The sequence below is a fragment of the Eublepharis macularius genome, chromosome 9 (assembly GCF_028583425.1).
Source record: "Eublepharis macularius isolate TG4126 chromosome 9, MPM_Emac_v1.0, whole genome shotgun sequence".
Lineage (NCBI taxonomy): Eukaryota > Metazoa > Chordata > Lepidosauria > Squamata > Eublepharidae > Eublepharis > Eublepharis macularius.
The window spans coordinates 29,218,872-29,235,724 of NC_072798.1; the positions used below are offsets into that span (position 1 = coordinate 29,218,872).

The 16,853-nt window shown below is 42.9% G+C and overlaps 1 protein-coding gene across 3 annotated transcripts in view; it reads left to right on the plus strand.

Moving 5' to 3' along the window:
* MYBPC1 (myosin binding protein C1) overlaps positions 1-16,853 on the plus strand; it is a 113,437-nt gene extending 96,584 nt beyond the window's left edge. For 2 of the 3 annotated variants that reach the window (XM_054989159.1, XM_054989161.1), the window contains 6 exons: positions 2,325-2,484; positions 4,367-4,503; positions 5,710-5,896; positions 12,471-12,529; positions 13,737-13,776; positions 16,142-16,853. In XM_054989159.1, coding sequence (XP_054845134.1) covers positions 2,325-2,484; positions 4,367-4,503; positions 5,710-5,896; positions 12,471-12,529; positions 13,737-13,757 — 564 coding nt within the window. In that variant the 3' untranslated portion in view covers positions 13,758-13,776; positions 16,142-16,853. The remainder of the gene's footprint in view (positions 1-2,324; positions 2,485-4,366; positions 4,504-5,709; positions 5,897-12,470; positions 12,530-13,736; positions 13,777-16,141) is intronic. The other variant, XM_054989160.1, reaches the window with a different exon arrangement.

Genomic DNA, 16,853 nt, shown 5'->3' on the forward strand with positions numbered 1-16,853 from the left:
TGTACATGCACATGCACACACAAATGTCAGCCTTTGGGACAGTTTTCTCAAGCCACAAAATGCCGATCACCTCTGCAAATACTTAACTAGTATGTTCACCATCATTTTCCTATAATTTTGCACCATGAGAAGGGCTGGGGCTGAACCCTGAAACCATTCCCCTAAAACCCGTTTTTGCCTATTGAATATGCAGGTTATCTGAGAGTCAGATTGTTACCAGGGCTCTTATTAGGCAAAGTATGGAGAAGAACAGGTACAATAGAGGTACCTGCATTTTTAACTACCAAGATTAATACTAAGGGGGTTGATTTCTATAGGGGGGAAAGAATTGACATTAAATTGCTTTCAACTGAATTAGACTGTTGGTCTATTAGGGTCAGTCTTGTCTACTCCAACTGGCTCCTGCTCTCCAGGATCTCGCATGGAGGTCTTTCACATCACCTACTACTGGATCCTTCATTTTAAAACAGTGATTGACCCTGGGACCTTCTACATGCAAAAGCCAACGCTTTACCACTGACCCATGGGCCGTCCCCATAAACAAAACCCTGCTTCGTGACCTTGGGTCCAAATCACATACATCCACAGAGAGCTGCTTTTTAATGTTAAAGAAAACATTGTGAGAGCCCATCATGGACTGTAGGGTCAAGCTAAATGAGACCCCAGACAAGTCTCCATTCCAGTGTCCAGTGACACAATTTTACATGGGAATGGTAGTTTTCAAAGACAGAGGCAAGCAGGATCACTGGGGGAGAGGAAGGATTCTCTTGCAGCCATCCGCTGCCTCTATCAGCTGCTTGGCCAGCTCCCTCCTCCCCATCACCTGGCCACTTTGGGTGGCAGCATGGCAATGACCACACATCTGGGGCTGTCAGCCATTGTGGACTGCCTCCGCCTTCCTCCTGCCTTTACTCCCTCTGAGACTGTGGGCGTGCAGCCAACCAAAGTGCGGGGGTGGGGAGCTGGGCAAGCAGCCAGAGTGCAAGGGGGAGGGAGGGAAACAGCTGAGCAGCTAGCAGAGGCAGCGGAGGGCTGTGAGGGAATCCTTCCGCTCCTCCAGTGATCCTATGCAGCTGTCTTCGAAAACTAGTTTCCAAACAAAACTGCATCACTGGCCACTGGAACAAACACTTCCTGGTATCTTGTTTAGCTTGATCCCTGGCGTCAAAGAGAGACCATGGCTAGGGTTGCCATCTCCCCGCCTGAGGCAGGAGAACCCCCAATCCCACTCTTCCCCCCCACGCCCACTAACCTGGCCAGCTGGGGGGGGCATGCTCCCTGGGGTGCCCCCTCCCCAGGTGGTGCAGTGCGCCCCCAGGTGCGAGACGCGCTCCCATGCCGTGAGAGTGGGCGGCGATGGCAAGAGCAGGCCGCTCTCACCGCCACCGCTGCAGCCGCCGTGGCCCGCTCTCTTGCCACCACTGCCACCCCTGTGCAGTCCGCGCCGGCAGGGACAAGGGGCATGGAGGCAGCAGCAAGGGAGAGAGCTGCGGTGACCACAGCCCGCTTTCTTGCTGCTGCCGCCGCCCCTGTGCAACCCACACTGGCAGGGACAAGGGGTGCGATGGTGGTCAGAGAGTGAGCTGCTGTGGCCACGGCCCACTCTCTCACTGCAGCCGCCACACCCCTTGTCTCTGCTGGTGCGGGCTGCACAGGGGCGGCGGCAGCGGCGAGAGAGCTGCCCGCTCTCTCTGCCCCTTCCCGGTGTGCGTGACATCACGGGGGGCGCCCTTTGACCCTGCGTGATGACGGCTCTCCTGGGAGTGATGTCATCACGCACACCAGGAGCTACTAGCAAAGTTAACATTGGTTAACATTTTTCTTCCAAGCAAGAACAAAGCCTGCTCGAAACCATGTTTTTTTTAAAAAAATCATTTTGATTTGGACAGCAAGTGTTAACCACAGATTGCCAATAAGGATGTCGGCAAGCTACAATTTATTTATACTCTACCTTTCTAGGAAACTAAAAGGGCAGCTGAACACAAGAAAGTGGGAGAAAGGGCACAATTCTGTGGCTGATTGTTCATCCTTCTAAGCAATGGAGCTGGTTTGCTCTGTACATATTGAGTGGATACACTTAGTGAAAAGTCTTTAATTTAATTTTAATTTAATTTATTGGATTTATACTCCACCCTCCCCACATCAGCGGGCTCAGGGCGGATTATTGCTGTTTCATGTGTTCGAAGGCTGAGCTCGGCCTTTCTGATAAAGCTCCTTAACATTTGTTTTCTGAGTTTCCTTTCCATAGGAGATATTTCTAAAAAGTCAGTTGCCTTTTAGCTGATTGTACGATATGAAACTTAACTCAGGCTTGTGTCTTGCAGGAATGGTTCACTGTGATCGAACACTATCATCGAACTAGTGCTACCATTACAGAACTCGTCATCGGCAATGAGTATTACTTCCGGATCTTCTCTGAAAATATGTGCGGTCTCAGCCAGGATGCGACAATGACCAACGAAAGTGCTGTGATTGCAAAGGATGGTTAGCCAATTCACCATCAAAATATGGCACTATGGGCCAAAACATGTGTGATGCCGAGAGGGCTGTGAACGGATCATCCAAGCATTTTTTAAAGGGCAATAGTAATCATGTGGGATCCTTTTTCAGACTAGGATTGAGGGACAGTGTGAGAATGGGGATAATATTGTGGGGAAATCATATACTTTGTAAACTGCTCTGAGTGGGTGTTAAGTCATCCTGAAGGGCAGTATATAAATCAAATATTATTATTATTATTATTTATTAATTTAATTCTTCACACACATCCCATGCAGCAATTGTAAACAACTTGTCAATTTTGTTTGTCGACATGGATCCCACCGGGGCTGTCTTCTTGATAAGTTCTTGTAGAGCCCTGCCTGTCACTGTGCGTCATGCCAAACCCATCCAGCCCTCAAAGCCTGTAAACCACTTAATATCCTATTTTGAGAACAGAAGGATGACTTAACCGGCGCTCTATGCACAAGGGCAGTTTTTATCCAATGGAGTAATACGGAGTACCAGACAATATATTTGTCACTGCCTTTGCCAAAAGATGTGTGACTGGCTCTCACTTTATGCAGAACCGACAGATTCCTGCTCTGTTTTTTCAAAATATTTTACAGACAGCAAAATAATGGCCATGGGGAAGGGCCATGCTCAGTGGTAGAGTATCTCCTTGGCCTGCACGAATTCTGTGGTTCAGTCCCCAGTATTGCCAGTGGAATCGGGTAGCAGGCAATGTGAAAGATCTTGATCTGAATAGCAACTGCCAATCAAAATTGATTACACTGATCTTAATCGACCAGTGGTTTGAATAAGTATAAGACATCTTCATGTTGGCTCATGTGTTCATTGGTTAAACCAATGAGCTGAATAATCTGTAGTAGAATTTAGGAGATGCAAACATTAACCCATTATGAAATCAGAGGATAAACTGTGGTAATATCAAGTGCATTCCTGGGCAGCCTCCGTTGTCCTATGAGAGGCTAGCAGAGGTGGCCAATCTGTGACCAATATGTCTGGAGAGTACAGCCAACTGTACTTGCAACTCTGCAAGAAGCTGGGGCCTTTTCATGTTATCTTCAGCACCAGCTGACAGAGAGTAAAAAAAATATAAAGAACAAAAGGCCTCAGGGAGACTGTGCTAAGAGGAGAGGAGTGAGAGGATCCTTAACCGGGTAGTTATGTGGAAGAACATGCAGCATTCAGGGGTGAGATAGTGGACAGCCCAACAGCTTTCTCAAGGGGCATGTGAACTTAGCAGGAATTGACCAGGAATTTTGCTAAATGATACTTTGAAAAAAATCAGCACTTTCTGGAGTCACAGTGTCTAAAAGCCAATTGTGTCCTCTGGAAGTGACTAGAATCGATACAAACATTCACTATAGTCCCTGAGATAAAGAACAACTGAAATAAAGTCCTCTTCTAGCCAGGGGTGTCACACCAGGGCACTCTGGCAACTCGAACCAAGAGTATCTGATAACTTACATGCCAGGATAGTTTATGAAATAAGGGATAATTGCTCAGAGGCGGAGCACAAGTTTTGCATGCCAAAAGCCCCAGGCTAAATCACTGGCAATTTCAAATCTCAGACTGAGGTGTTGAGAAAAACCCAGATAGCTACTGCCACTCAGAGAAGACAGCACAGGGCTGGCTAGACCAATGGTCTGACAGGTATAAAGCAGCAACAAATGCTGAAACTTCAGAAGATACAAATGAGAAACACAGAACGGGCATTTCCAGGTAAATTTTGCTCACATGCCACTTGTGGTAGAGAAACAGAACAGCATTCAAAGCTCAGCTAGGAGGGCTGCAGTTTTAACACAGTGTTGTTGCCCACCCCCTCCACACCAGTTCCTAAACTTCCGGATCTGTTTTACAGGTAAAGTCTACAAAAATCCAGTTTATGAGGAATTCAATTTCACTGAGCCACCAATGTTTACTCAGCCTTTAATTAACACATATGCTGTGTCTGGTTACAACGCGACTTTGAACTGCAGCGTCCGAGGAAACCCCAAGGTAAGGTGTCATTCCCAAGAATGTAGTATGACCCCATGTAGTAAAATCATTCGGGAACAGAAGCTTCTAAGAGAAGAGTAGCAGTAGCAGACCATAATTGATTTACATGTGGCTTCTATGTAAAAGAGAAAAATAACAATAGCAGATTATAATTGATTTATATGTGGCTTATGATAAAGCACATTGTGCGAAACGGGTCCTAATTTCCAAGCCGGCAAACCCGTTGCCACCTCCAGCTGGGAGTTTGGGAATTCTTCACAACTCCTCGGTTGACATTGGCTTACTGTGCCTTAAAATTGAGTGCCTTATATTTGAGTTTCGATAGCAAGAACATTAAACTTCTTTGTACGTGGTCCTGTTCTTCATCTTCATTCCATTCCCAAGAATAATGCCAAATGGTACAGAAAAATCTCTTGACCCCTTTGAATGGTGTAATGCTTTTCTTTATTCACAGAAAAGGGCAGATCTTAGGATAAAGGGTAGAGTATGAAGGACCCGGAGCATCTGCACTCTTGCAGAACTAAATAGACAAGTGATCCCACCACTACCAAACTGCATTTTGTAGGGTTGCCTCTGCCAGCAGCATGAGGGAAAAAATGTCATCTCTTTAGCAGAGACTTAACAGGATGTTATTTACCAGGTAGTTTTATTTACCTCCACGCCATGAAAAGTTTCATTTGCCCATTCCCACACATTAAGCCTCTATTAATGGGAAAGGACATTTTTCCCCTTCAGATTGTTGCCAAGCTTAACGGTTTTCCATCTTCATCTCTGTTGTGCGATTCACTCAGTCCCTTTCTTGGACCATCAGAATATATTTAGAGTTGCCAGCCTGCTTACTGATCCTGCTCTGGTGCTTTGTTGTTAAAGGCACAGGTGAGGGCCAGCAGTCTTAAATAGATGTGCTTCTTTTCCTATAGGCACAATCTCTCATTTGAAGCACGTTTTAATAAGAGCGACTCTCTTGAGTGTTGGAATTTGAAAATCCTACCTCAGTGGAAGAATCTTGAACTATCCTTTGAATTGTCCTAGAATTTATTATTTTCTGCTTCTGCACTTCTTTTTAAGAAAGAATCTTTGGGGAGTTGTACTTAACATCTGGGGAAATGAAAAACCCAAATAACTTCCCCACTAACAAATATCTAATTTAAGATTGCAAAAGAATCTAGCGTTTCCTTTCATACCTCGTTTGTGTTTTTCATGCAGCCAAAGATCACATGGATGAAGAACAAAATAATCATAACGAATGACCCCCGATACAGAATGTTTGGTAACCAGGGTGTGTGCACCTTGGAGATCCGCAAGCCTAGTCCCTATGATGGTGGCACATACACTTGCAAGGCTGTTAACTCGCTAGGAGAAGCAGAAGTGGAGTGCAAATTGGAAGTGAAAGGTAAGGTGGCTAGATCAAATAGTTTCTATATAGCTTGAGACCAGGGCTTTTTTTCTGGGAAAAGAGGTGGTGGAACTCAGAGGGTTGCCCTTGGAGAAAATGGTCACATGGCTGGTGGCCCCCCCCCTGATCTCCAGACAGAGGGGAGTTTAGATTGCCCTCCGCACCGCTGAGCAGTGCGGAGAGCAATCTAAACTCCCCTCTGTCTGGAGATCAAGGGGCGGGGCCACCAGCCATGTGACCATTTTCAAGAGGTTCCGGAACTCCGTTCCACCGCATTCCTGCTGAAAAAAAGCCCTGCTTGAGACACATGTCCATGGCTAGAAAAAATATATTGGGGGAGCTGTTACTTCTTTGATATTTGCAATCATTGAGCTACATGTTGCTATATGGAGGAGAGTGTTACAAGAAATGACAAGAGTGGGTGATTTATTGAACGCATGGAGAATATTATCAAAATACAGGTGAAATGTTTAGGCATTCTTAAAGCTGTGGAACATGTTCTTTTAACATCAAAAGTAATCCTGATGAAGTCAAGAGTTCAATGTAATACATGAATAAGTCAGAACAATGAGGGGGTGAGAGCCTTGCTACAAGTGACATTTTACATGTGAAGGATAAAGGATCATTTTCGCAAGTCTTTCTGGGAACTGAAGTTCCTCTCCCCCACCCCTTTTCCTTCTGTTCCTTCCCCTCGCTGCCCGAAGAGACAGAGAGAGCCTACGGCAACATCAGCTTTTGCAAATCGTCTTGCTGGGTGGGGGGGAATGCTCTGGAGAAAGCTGAGAAAGTTGCAGCTGCCTGCCCCAAAGATCATTGAGAGCAGGCTTGTGACTGGAGGAACGATTTGCAAAAGTTGCTGTTGACGCAGGCTTTCTCTGTCTCTTCAGGCAGCGAGGGGAAGGAACAAAAGGAAAAGCGGTGTGGGAGAGGAACTTCAGTTCCCAGAAAGACTTGCGAAAATGATCCTTTATCCTTCATGTGTAAAATGTCACTTGTAGCAAGGCTCTCAGTCGCACAAAGAAACCTGTCACTTGATCTTCACAGTCTCAATAGATACTTATAATGGACTTCTTGACCACAAAAGGAATACTTCGGCTTTAGCGCAGCTGCGCAGCATGCATGTTCAGACACAGACATGTAGACTCTAGATTTGTATTATGACTGCCTTTTAGCATTGGATAGACAGCTAGTGGGTGCCTTGCTAGGCTTCTACAATGGAGAAGAAAGTTCTAGGTGCAAAAAAGGGATTTCCCACTTCTTTGAAACTAAGAAAAAAGTACAATCAAACCATATGAAATGTGTGTACAGATTCTGAAATGAAGCAGAAAACAGGGAAAATAAGATCAAATTTGAAGATTCAACATTCATTTTTATTAATTAATTTTTTAAATATCAGCCAGTGCTATTATGGTAGATGTAGGTAATCTATTATAAAGGGAAAATGTTAAAAATGTTGAGTATATTTGTTCAGTGGTTCAACAGATGAGAGGAGCTTAATTTAGTGATGAAGAGTCTAAAAGATGGGGTTGGATCCTGATTCTCTTCCACCATGACCAATTACAATAAATGCACATTTGACATGAGGAACCACAGCCAAACTGCAGATATGAGTTCTCAATGGGATCTCCATTTGAAAGTGCCTTGATTGCCAGATTCAGATCAGGACAAAGGAGTGGGGGAAGGGCTCCTGCCTCCCCCCAGTGCTGTTTTTCTAATCCAAAATGTGGTCAGGGGGTGTTCTTTGCTTCCCTTGGGGGGCTTCACATGTTCTGAATGCTTGTACCTTCAGCCCTCCAATGGAGCACATAACATCCCCCAGCGCTGTTTTGACTTGGGAAAATAGCACAGGTGGTGAAGGCACCATAGTTCCAATCAGGGCTTTTTTTCAGCGGGAACGCAGTGGGATGCAGTTCCAGAACCTCTTGAAATCAAAAAGAGTCCAGTAGCACCTTTAAGACTAACCAATTTTATTTTATTGTAGTATAAGCTTTCGAGAATCAAGTTCTCTTCATCAGATGCCTGATCTGATGAAGAGAACTTGATTCTCGAAAGCTTATGCTACAATAAAATAAAATTGGATTTGGTTTCGTTTTCTCTGCCATGTCGGACGCTCCTCTTCGCTGGCTCGAGAGGAAGCGGCCGAGCACCCTGTCCGGGCGGCTGATCTGCGAAGATTAGCCCCCAAAACTCCCAGTGAGGGAGGCTGGGTCCGGGACGCTGCGGGAAGAGCCCCCCGGAATCAATGTGGGGGGTTAATTGCCCGTTTGTCCCTACGGAGGCCGGCGGACGTGCGCGGCGCCTCGAGTGCTGCCGGGCCATGAGAAACGGCAAAGAGCAGAACTAGGCGAGAGCCTACAAGTAAGCGAATTCCTTCTGTTATTACAAGCGTACGTGAAGGAGAGGTGAGATCTGAAGTTAAGAAGGCTCACTCTTCCCCTTTGCTGAGTCTCAAAATTTGGTTGGCGCCCCCCCCCAAAATGGCAACAAAAAAACAAAGTCCTGCCCTTGGCAAGTCAGTTTCGGCTGCCTTAAAGGGAGAATCGCTGGAGGAAATTGTACGGAGGGCGGTTGGTGAAGCTATAAAACCCTTTGTTGACAAGCTGAATGAAACAGACCAAAGGGTGGGCTTAATTGAGAGCGAAGTGAAAACCATCAAGGAAGCAGCGGGGGGGGGCAGAGAAGTCTGCTCGGGAAAGTGCATCACTCGTGAAGGCTACGAATAAAGAGCTTAAACTGGTGGAGAATCAGTTGATCGGGCTACAAGTGGAACGAACACAGACAATTTTGCGCCTCCAGAATGTGAAAGAGGAGGAAAACGAGGACTTACGGGGTCTTGTCTCGGAACTATTGGCGACACCCGCGAGGGCAACTAAAGAAGAAGTTAAAAGCGCCATTTTGGAAGCCCGTCAGGCTACTTCAAAGTATGCAATGAAGCGTCAGTTGCCGCGCGAGATCATCATCGATTTTTCATCTAAGAGGATCCGGGACACTATCCTATACAATTCATACAATGCGGATTTGGACTTCTTGGGCAACAAAATTAAGATATTGAAAGACGTCCCATTTCTAGTCCGGAAAAGACGTTTTAAGTATAAAAAGTTCGCAGCTCTTCTGAGAGAACATGGAATAAAGTACAAATGGTTATTTCCGGAAGGAATCTGGTTCACCCATAAAGATCAAGCCTTTAAGATATTATCAGAAGATCAACTAAGGGATTTTGAGGACAGGAACCCAGAATTCCAGTGCACCAAGCAAGACGAAAAGCAGAAGTCTGAGGGGGAGGGGGAGGAAACGAGCACTGCGGCTGCAGTTGCGCAGAGAGAACTCCGTCCGGGACCCAGGAGGGGAAGAAAAATTTAACTTGAAATTAAATTGTAATTTGCATTTAGTAAGGTCAACCACTCCATCAATATAATATAAAGCTTTAACTTTTGAATAATGGCAGTATGAAGGGAAAACAGAAATGTAGTGTTTAGTGTTTAGTGTTTGTAGGGTACCTTCCCTTTTTTTCCACCCCTCCCTCCCTCTCTCTTTTTTCTCTCCTCTTTCCTATCCCTTGTGCTATTGTAGTCTTTTGTAGTTACTGTTTTGTAGGGTATGTATGTATGTAGTAGTTGTATGTTAGATATTGAAAATAAAAAAAAAATAATAAAAAAATAAAATAAAATTGGTTAGTCTTAAAGATGCTATTGGACTCTTTTTGATTTTGCTACTACAGACTAACACAGCTAACTCCTCTGGATCTAGAACCTCTTGAAAATGTCACATGGCCGGTGGCCCCGCCCCCTGACCTCCAGACAGAGGGGAGTTTAGATTGCCCTCCGCGCCGCTCCCCTCTGTCTGGAGATCAGGGGGCAGGGCCACCAGCCATGTGACCATTTTCTCCGAGGGCAACCCACTGAGTTCCACCACCCCTTTTCCCAGAAAAAGAGCCCTGGTTCCAATGGACCTCATACCAGGAATCTGCAGCTGCAATATGGCTGCAGCTCCCATGATGGACTCGTATATGATGTAACAGTCTTCCTTTAACAGAGGCAGACTTCATGCAATGGAGAATACTTTTTTCTGATGGAGAAAAGTCTTTCTCTGTTGGAGGCACACTTGGTGAAAGGGTGTCATAGGATCCAACATAGTGGATTGGTGGGAGGCAACCCTATACTATTAAAGATCAAATGTGTTGTTCATTGTTTATGTAAACAAGTTCAATTTATGTAGTGTGTTATTTGTATGTTGCAGTTCTGCTGGCTTTGGACTGTAATTTACTGTATTATTCATCTTGTCCAACAATTCAGATATGATAGAAATTAACTGTGTTATAAAATCTATCATTGTACAATTAAATAGACAGATAATTATGCATTACAGCTATCAGAGTTCTTGACCTTCCCTTTTACTCGTGTTGATGATTAGAAGGGATGCCTCCATTCCCGGTAAAACTTACTTTCCCACCCCACAGGAGAGAAAATTAGCTGCTGAAAAAACTTTTCACTTATTTTCAAGCCTTAAAGGCCAGCTTAGACTAAGCCTGTCACCAGCCTGCTGCATAACCTGATGGCAGCTGTGGCCAAGTGTGCCTTTTACCAGATTTGACTGGTTCGCCAGCTGCAACCTTTCCAGTATGGAAAAATCTGGCTGCTGTGGCAATGTCCTGGTTACATCTAGATTCGATTGCTGCAATGTATTGTGTGTGGGCCTGTCCTTAAAACATGTTTGGTGTTACTTGGTGCAGAATGCTGCAGCCAGGACTTTGACTGGAGTAGGTCATATCACCCCAGTCTTGGCCCATCTACTCTGGCTTCCAATTTGCTTCTGGGCACAATTCAAGGTGCTGGCGCTAATATTTAAAGCCTTATACAGTTTGGGACCAACATACCCGAAGGACCGCCTATTCCCTTATGAATCTATCCAACCATCTTTAGAGTCCCTGTTTTGGGTGCCCCGCCTTCTGAGATAAGGTGAATGGCAACCCAGGAGAAGGCCTTCACAGTTGTGGCACCAAAACTCTGGAACTTTCACTCCACGGCGATTCGCTCGTCCTCTTCGGATGCCCTCTTCTGCCCGTGCATGAAGACTTTTTTTGTTTTGCTTGGTGTTCTCTCAGTGATCCCTCCTCTCTCCTTAATGTTTTAACTGTTGTTTTTATATTATTTTAATGATGTATTTGTGGGTTGGTTTAAATGGTTTTTAAGATGGTATTTTAATCTGCATATTTTTTAATTTGTTATCCTCCTTGGTGGCTCTAGGAGGGCAGAAAATTACAGCCCCTTCCCCTGCCCTGCTTTGGTATTTGACACTGTCAACTGAAGCCACCACTTCTCTTATTTACTAGCTGGCTTACAAACCCACCCCTGGGTCAATCGATCAACCTTCCTTCCTGCTAAACGGGTTGGGCACGTAGTTCATACTTTACTCAGAAGAACCAACGGTCACAACAGTTTCTCTGACTCAACAGTATTTCCTTGACAGTAGCAAAGTTTCTGTTGTCTTGAATTTGACTTCATTGGCTCTGAAAATAATGAGTTTTGGTAACGCTGAATTATGTGTGCACTGCAATCTACTTATACCATCCTTGCTTAAAACAAATACTCTTTGCCGGAGGCATTTTCCTACCACTGGCACTACCAGGCTACTCGCACCAGTACAAGAACTGTTTACTTAGCCCTTATTTAGTTGCTGGCACTGCTCAGTATATTGTTTAAAGACTCCTGGAGGATATATTATCATTGCTGGAGCTTACCTACACCACTTGCAATTCAAGATTCCTTGACCTCCTTCTGCAAACCATGTATCTGTCATAGGCGCTGCATGAGAAATATTCCTGCTTTACATAGGGGAAGCATCACTGTTTTTCCAGCCCACAATCCAGTCTGCACATCCTGGAAGTGCACATATCTTATTTGATATGCATGAAACTCTCAGTAAAATGACCAGCAAAGACAAGATGTCAAGCGTAAAATTCCTTCGGCTGGATCCAACCAGCCTTTCTGCTGATTAAAAAGGGAGGGTGACCTTCGATCACCAAAAAGGCCCTGAATGGGACCTGTATGGACAGAAGTCATGTGGGACAAGGGATGTAGAAGGGTGAGATTGAGTGGGATTGGGTGAGATTGAGTGGGAAAGCTGCCTGGAACCAATCTGTTAAGTTTGTTTAATTTTGTTTGCTCTTGCAAATGCTGGCAGCTGAGAGACATAAGAAAGCTAACTGAAATTAATGAAGAAAGGCAATTACAAATTGATTTAAGAAAGTTCAGAATGGCTATGGAGATTTAGACCAATCCTAAAGCCTGCACATGGCTAGCCAATTATTCTTGTCATCAGAAGAACTCATCTTGATTATGGTCTGAGGACTATAACCTAAGAAACAGGGCTATTGTAGTGCTATTGTGATATTACTACTTATGGTTTAATATGAGAATCTTGAATAAATTATATTTTTTAACAACAGAAAAACTGCTAAGAAAATCATTACAGGTATTCATTAATATTTTACAAAAACTTACATTGTTCAATAGTAAATGCAAAATCATTTCAACTGAGATTAAATACTGGTACAAATATTCTAATTCTACAGTGATATATCATGGAGTAATTTCCCCAGGACAACCAATCTTCTTGGCGGGGCAGAAACAGGTTTCTAAAAGTGTATTCCACTAGGCCTTACCTTCCATTTCATTCCTCTCTTCTCACATAGAATGTTTTTGCATGAGAAGTGTGTTTTTCATATTTGCTGTTAGAGTATATGGTTGCTCTATGCCATACTCGCTATGGCATGAGAAAAGAAGGCCAAATTAATCAAGAATCTAGGAACTAACATTCAATTTAGCAAACGTTTAGGCATGAACTATTGTGTTTAAGTAGTCATACAACCAAGTTCTAAAACAGTTGTTTGGTTTAAGTGACAATTAGCATTATCGATCTGAATTGGGCCTATTTTAACATTCAGAAGGATTGGAAAAACTGTTTCTTAGAATCAGTGATGAATTTTGACCTTCTGGACATGCTATACATTTTTTAAAAAGACAAAAATGACCACATATAGGTTAATGGTGGCCATATTTACAATTTCAGAACTAAATCTTATACTGTAAATCAACTGCAATAATATATACTAATCATTTTACCTAGTTTGAATTTTTCTTTTGAAGGCTACTGCTTACTGTCCCTGAAATGCACAAAGAATATATATTGTTTAAGAAACAAACTATTTGTGTCTAGTCTGCAAAAGTATATAGAAGGACTAATAGTGCAATCCTATGCAGAGTCACTCCAGTCAAAGCCCATTACAATAAATAGGAAGCTGGAGTAACTCTGTAGAGAACTGGCACAGCACATACCGTAACTTATAATGTGTGATAGTATACTTGATAATTTTGCCTTTACTTTCAACATATATATGTATATATTTTCAATGCTTTGTGTGTGGCTTTTTTGGCACTGAGAAATACCCAGCGTCTCTCTCTATAACTGTATAACTATATATATATATACATATATACGCTTTAGTTTAGCTGGAAATTTTGGTTCTAGGTTAGTGGCACAATCTGATTGGCTCCACTGCGTCCTTTAGATTAGTTGCCAGAGCCAATCATTTGTGTTTGTGCATCATTAATAAAGCTTCACGTATTAATGAAAATGTTGACGTGGTGCTAGACCCCCACCCCACCCTGCCTATTTGACTTTTCATTTGCTTTTTTCTCTCTTTTTCTCTCACATGTTTTACATGACTAAGGATTAAATCATCTTATCATAATCATGAACATAATTTCACTCAACAAGTTAAGTACTTTTGTGTTAGCGAGTTAAGTGCTTACAACTTCTCTCTCTCTCTCTCCCTTAGTTGCACAGTAAGGATTTTTGAATGTATAATGTCATCTAAGGTAAGCTTTCATATGGTCCTTGCATATGAAGCTTATGTCTGTTGTCACGTCATACAAAACTTACTGACGTATGGCATAATTTTCATTATGTCATTTAATGAAAATAGGGCTATAAAAATCAATGGTTATAATAGACTGACTTATATTTCTGTGCTATTAATTAACCAACTATTGCTGAATCTGCCAATAAGTGCTTGCAATAGCGAATTCCCTGCAGTGATGCAACTACTTATTAACTGCATATATAAAAGCTTCAGCAGGACATGATAAAGCATGAACCAGGTTAATAGCTTATTCTACATAAGTAAACATGCCAAATATCAGAGCATTCTAGCATCTAGTTATTTGCATCTTGGTCCGGATGCCTAAAGAAATGATGCTATTTATACCAACTATTCTCTAACGTTACTTGAAAAATGAATGATTTTGGTCAAAATTTGCACTATATAGTAAAATTAAAGAATGCTTTAAAAGCATGCCAGTTTTCCCCCTGCGTCTGTCTTCTGCATTCACTGAAGATTAAAAATGCATACCACAAGAGAGCAGTAAAAAAAAAAAATCTTCAGTAACAGGCATTAGTTACTTTAATTCAGACTTGAGCGATGTGGATTTAGCTGGATGTAGTAGATGACACAGAAATGCCATTCGTATTTTCATTCGGTTGATCATGGAAATTTCTAGCTCTGAAGGGTTAATAGTAAACAACTCCTCTGTACAGCTAAAGGTGTATTGGAAGCAGAAAGGTCCTTGTGTTTTAGAATCATAGTACTGTACAGAAAACACCCAAGGGTAAGTTTTTGCTTATTAATGCTCATGCTTGCAAAAAATGGTGAAAATTCTAGGAAGCTTTGTCTTCTAGCAGGAATTCTCGGGGGGGGGGGGTCCCCGCACAAGGAGTTTCAGCAAGCAAAGGGAACATGTGTTTTAGACTTCAAATATTATAATGAAGACCCATGTTTCATGAGACCTCAATAGGAAATTTTTTTTAAGTTCAAAAAGAGAGAAACATGATTGACACCAACATTGCTAATCAACACAAGGGAAAAGGTATTATGCTCATGTCCAAGCAATCTGGGACTGTTTGTAAATCACTGAAGCAACACTGATACTGGTTTCCCATAATTCAATTCCACACAACAGTGTGCAGGAGCCCAATAAGAGGGGCTGGTTGTTGTTGCCTCTCTGTGTTTCAGTGGAGGTATTTATCATTGAACGTTGCTGAATATATTGTGGGTTGGGACCATCTAGAAGCTGCACATGTGCCATGCCTTCTTTCTCTTGGTCTAATAATGACACTCATTGGGAAATTCCAGGGAGAAGAGCAGGGCCTTAAGAGAGGCAAGCCTTATTTTGAGAAGCACTGCCTTATTGCTGAGAAAACATGTGGCCCCAAATCCCATCTGTGTCATACTTGGTGTCATACTTCCAACACAGTAGTTAACTGTTGAATTGCAGTCTTAAGGAAATGAAAACATAAGCAAGAAGTTCATACCAAAATACTAAATGTAATGCTTCATTGACCCTCAATCTTCACAACTTCAGCGATAAATAGAACATAAGAATTCCTGATGACCTGTCTCTCCAAAGAGACTAGGGATGGAAATACACATTACTAAGTATCTAGGGATGCTCAAGTGACCCTCATTTCTTTTTTTTAAAAGAATTTTTATTGGATTAGAAACTTATAATAACAATTATAATCACATTCTTTAATTTTTTCTAATTCTAACCCCCTCCCTTTCCCCTCATTTCATGTGTACCCCCTCCCCCAACTTTCCATGCACTCGCTCGCACAGTCACACTTCAATTTGCTCCACATGAATACATTCACATGTTCAATATCATTTCCTCCTCAACTGTAAAAGCATCCCAGTTCCCCCACCTCCCACCTCCATTCATTGAAATGCAAATCTCGACACTTTCTCACACCTTAAAGAAATGCAAATTGGCAAGTCAAAGAAGCCTACAGTACTTGTTTTTGCAGCGAAAACAGAGCTGAATTGGTACTCTGCCTTCTGGACACACTTGCAGATGCAATTACACAAAGGGAGCTCTGTGAAAGCAGCATGCACGTGCACCGGGCAAGAGACAGCCTGCACATGAATTAAGGACCACACATAAAATCCTGCACTTGTGTGTCCCCAGGAACTTTGCAACATATATTTCCACTCTAGATTGCCTCACATAAAGGGGAAATTAAGGCTACAATCAAACCCATTGATGTAGAAGTTTTCTTGAAATCATGGCATCTTCCCCAACCTCTGGCACATGTCCAGAAACAGGGTTCTTTATAGTTGGAACTCAGGTTTGACAAGCACTAGTAAATCTTCACTGTTTTAATGACTGTTTCATTCCTTGTCCATAGGTGGGGTCTCATTCTTCCGACTACTAATGCAAGGAGTGCCCCCACATATCATTGATGCCTACATGCAAGAAGTGCAAGCAGGCAACCCTGAGAAGTAGAGTCTGGCCACAGTGTGTCTCCACCACTGCCCTGGATTATGGGCAGCCAGTGCTGCAGCGGTTTAGCTCTTACCACTGCACTCCTACAGCATGGTCCGATTTATTGCCCTTCCCCTCTTCCTGCTGCTGGAAAGAAAAAAAATCACGCATGGATTGTTTTTTGGGGTTAAAATAAGTTGAAGCTTATCCACTTTTTTGTAATGTTCCACATTGTTGTGTGCGTGTTTCTGTTTTTTTAAAAATTTTAATGCCGAAAAAAAGAAAGAAAAAAAGCTAAGCAATACGCATGGGAGCTTTTACTCTGTACGCTGTATGGCTACATATATTTGTTTTGTCAGAGTGCGGGGCAGAGTACTGCTCAACCCAGAGGCAATGCAGACAAACCTTGAAATTCTTACCTCTTTTGATAAATAATGGATTTAACACTCGTAATAGGCTGCTACAAAGGGACAATTTAACACAGATTTGCAGCATTTAACAGATACTCAGCTGAGCACCTCTTCCATTAGAAATGTTCATAGGTCCTGTTGCTCATTGGTGAATCCCCTTTCTCTCAGCTACTATTAAAAAGTTTTCTGTAATGTACAATAAAGCTGAAGTGATTAAGACCGACA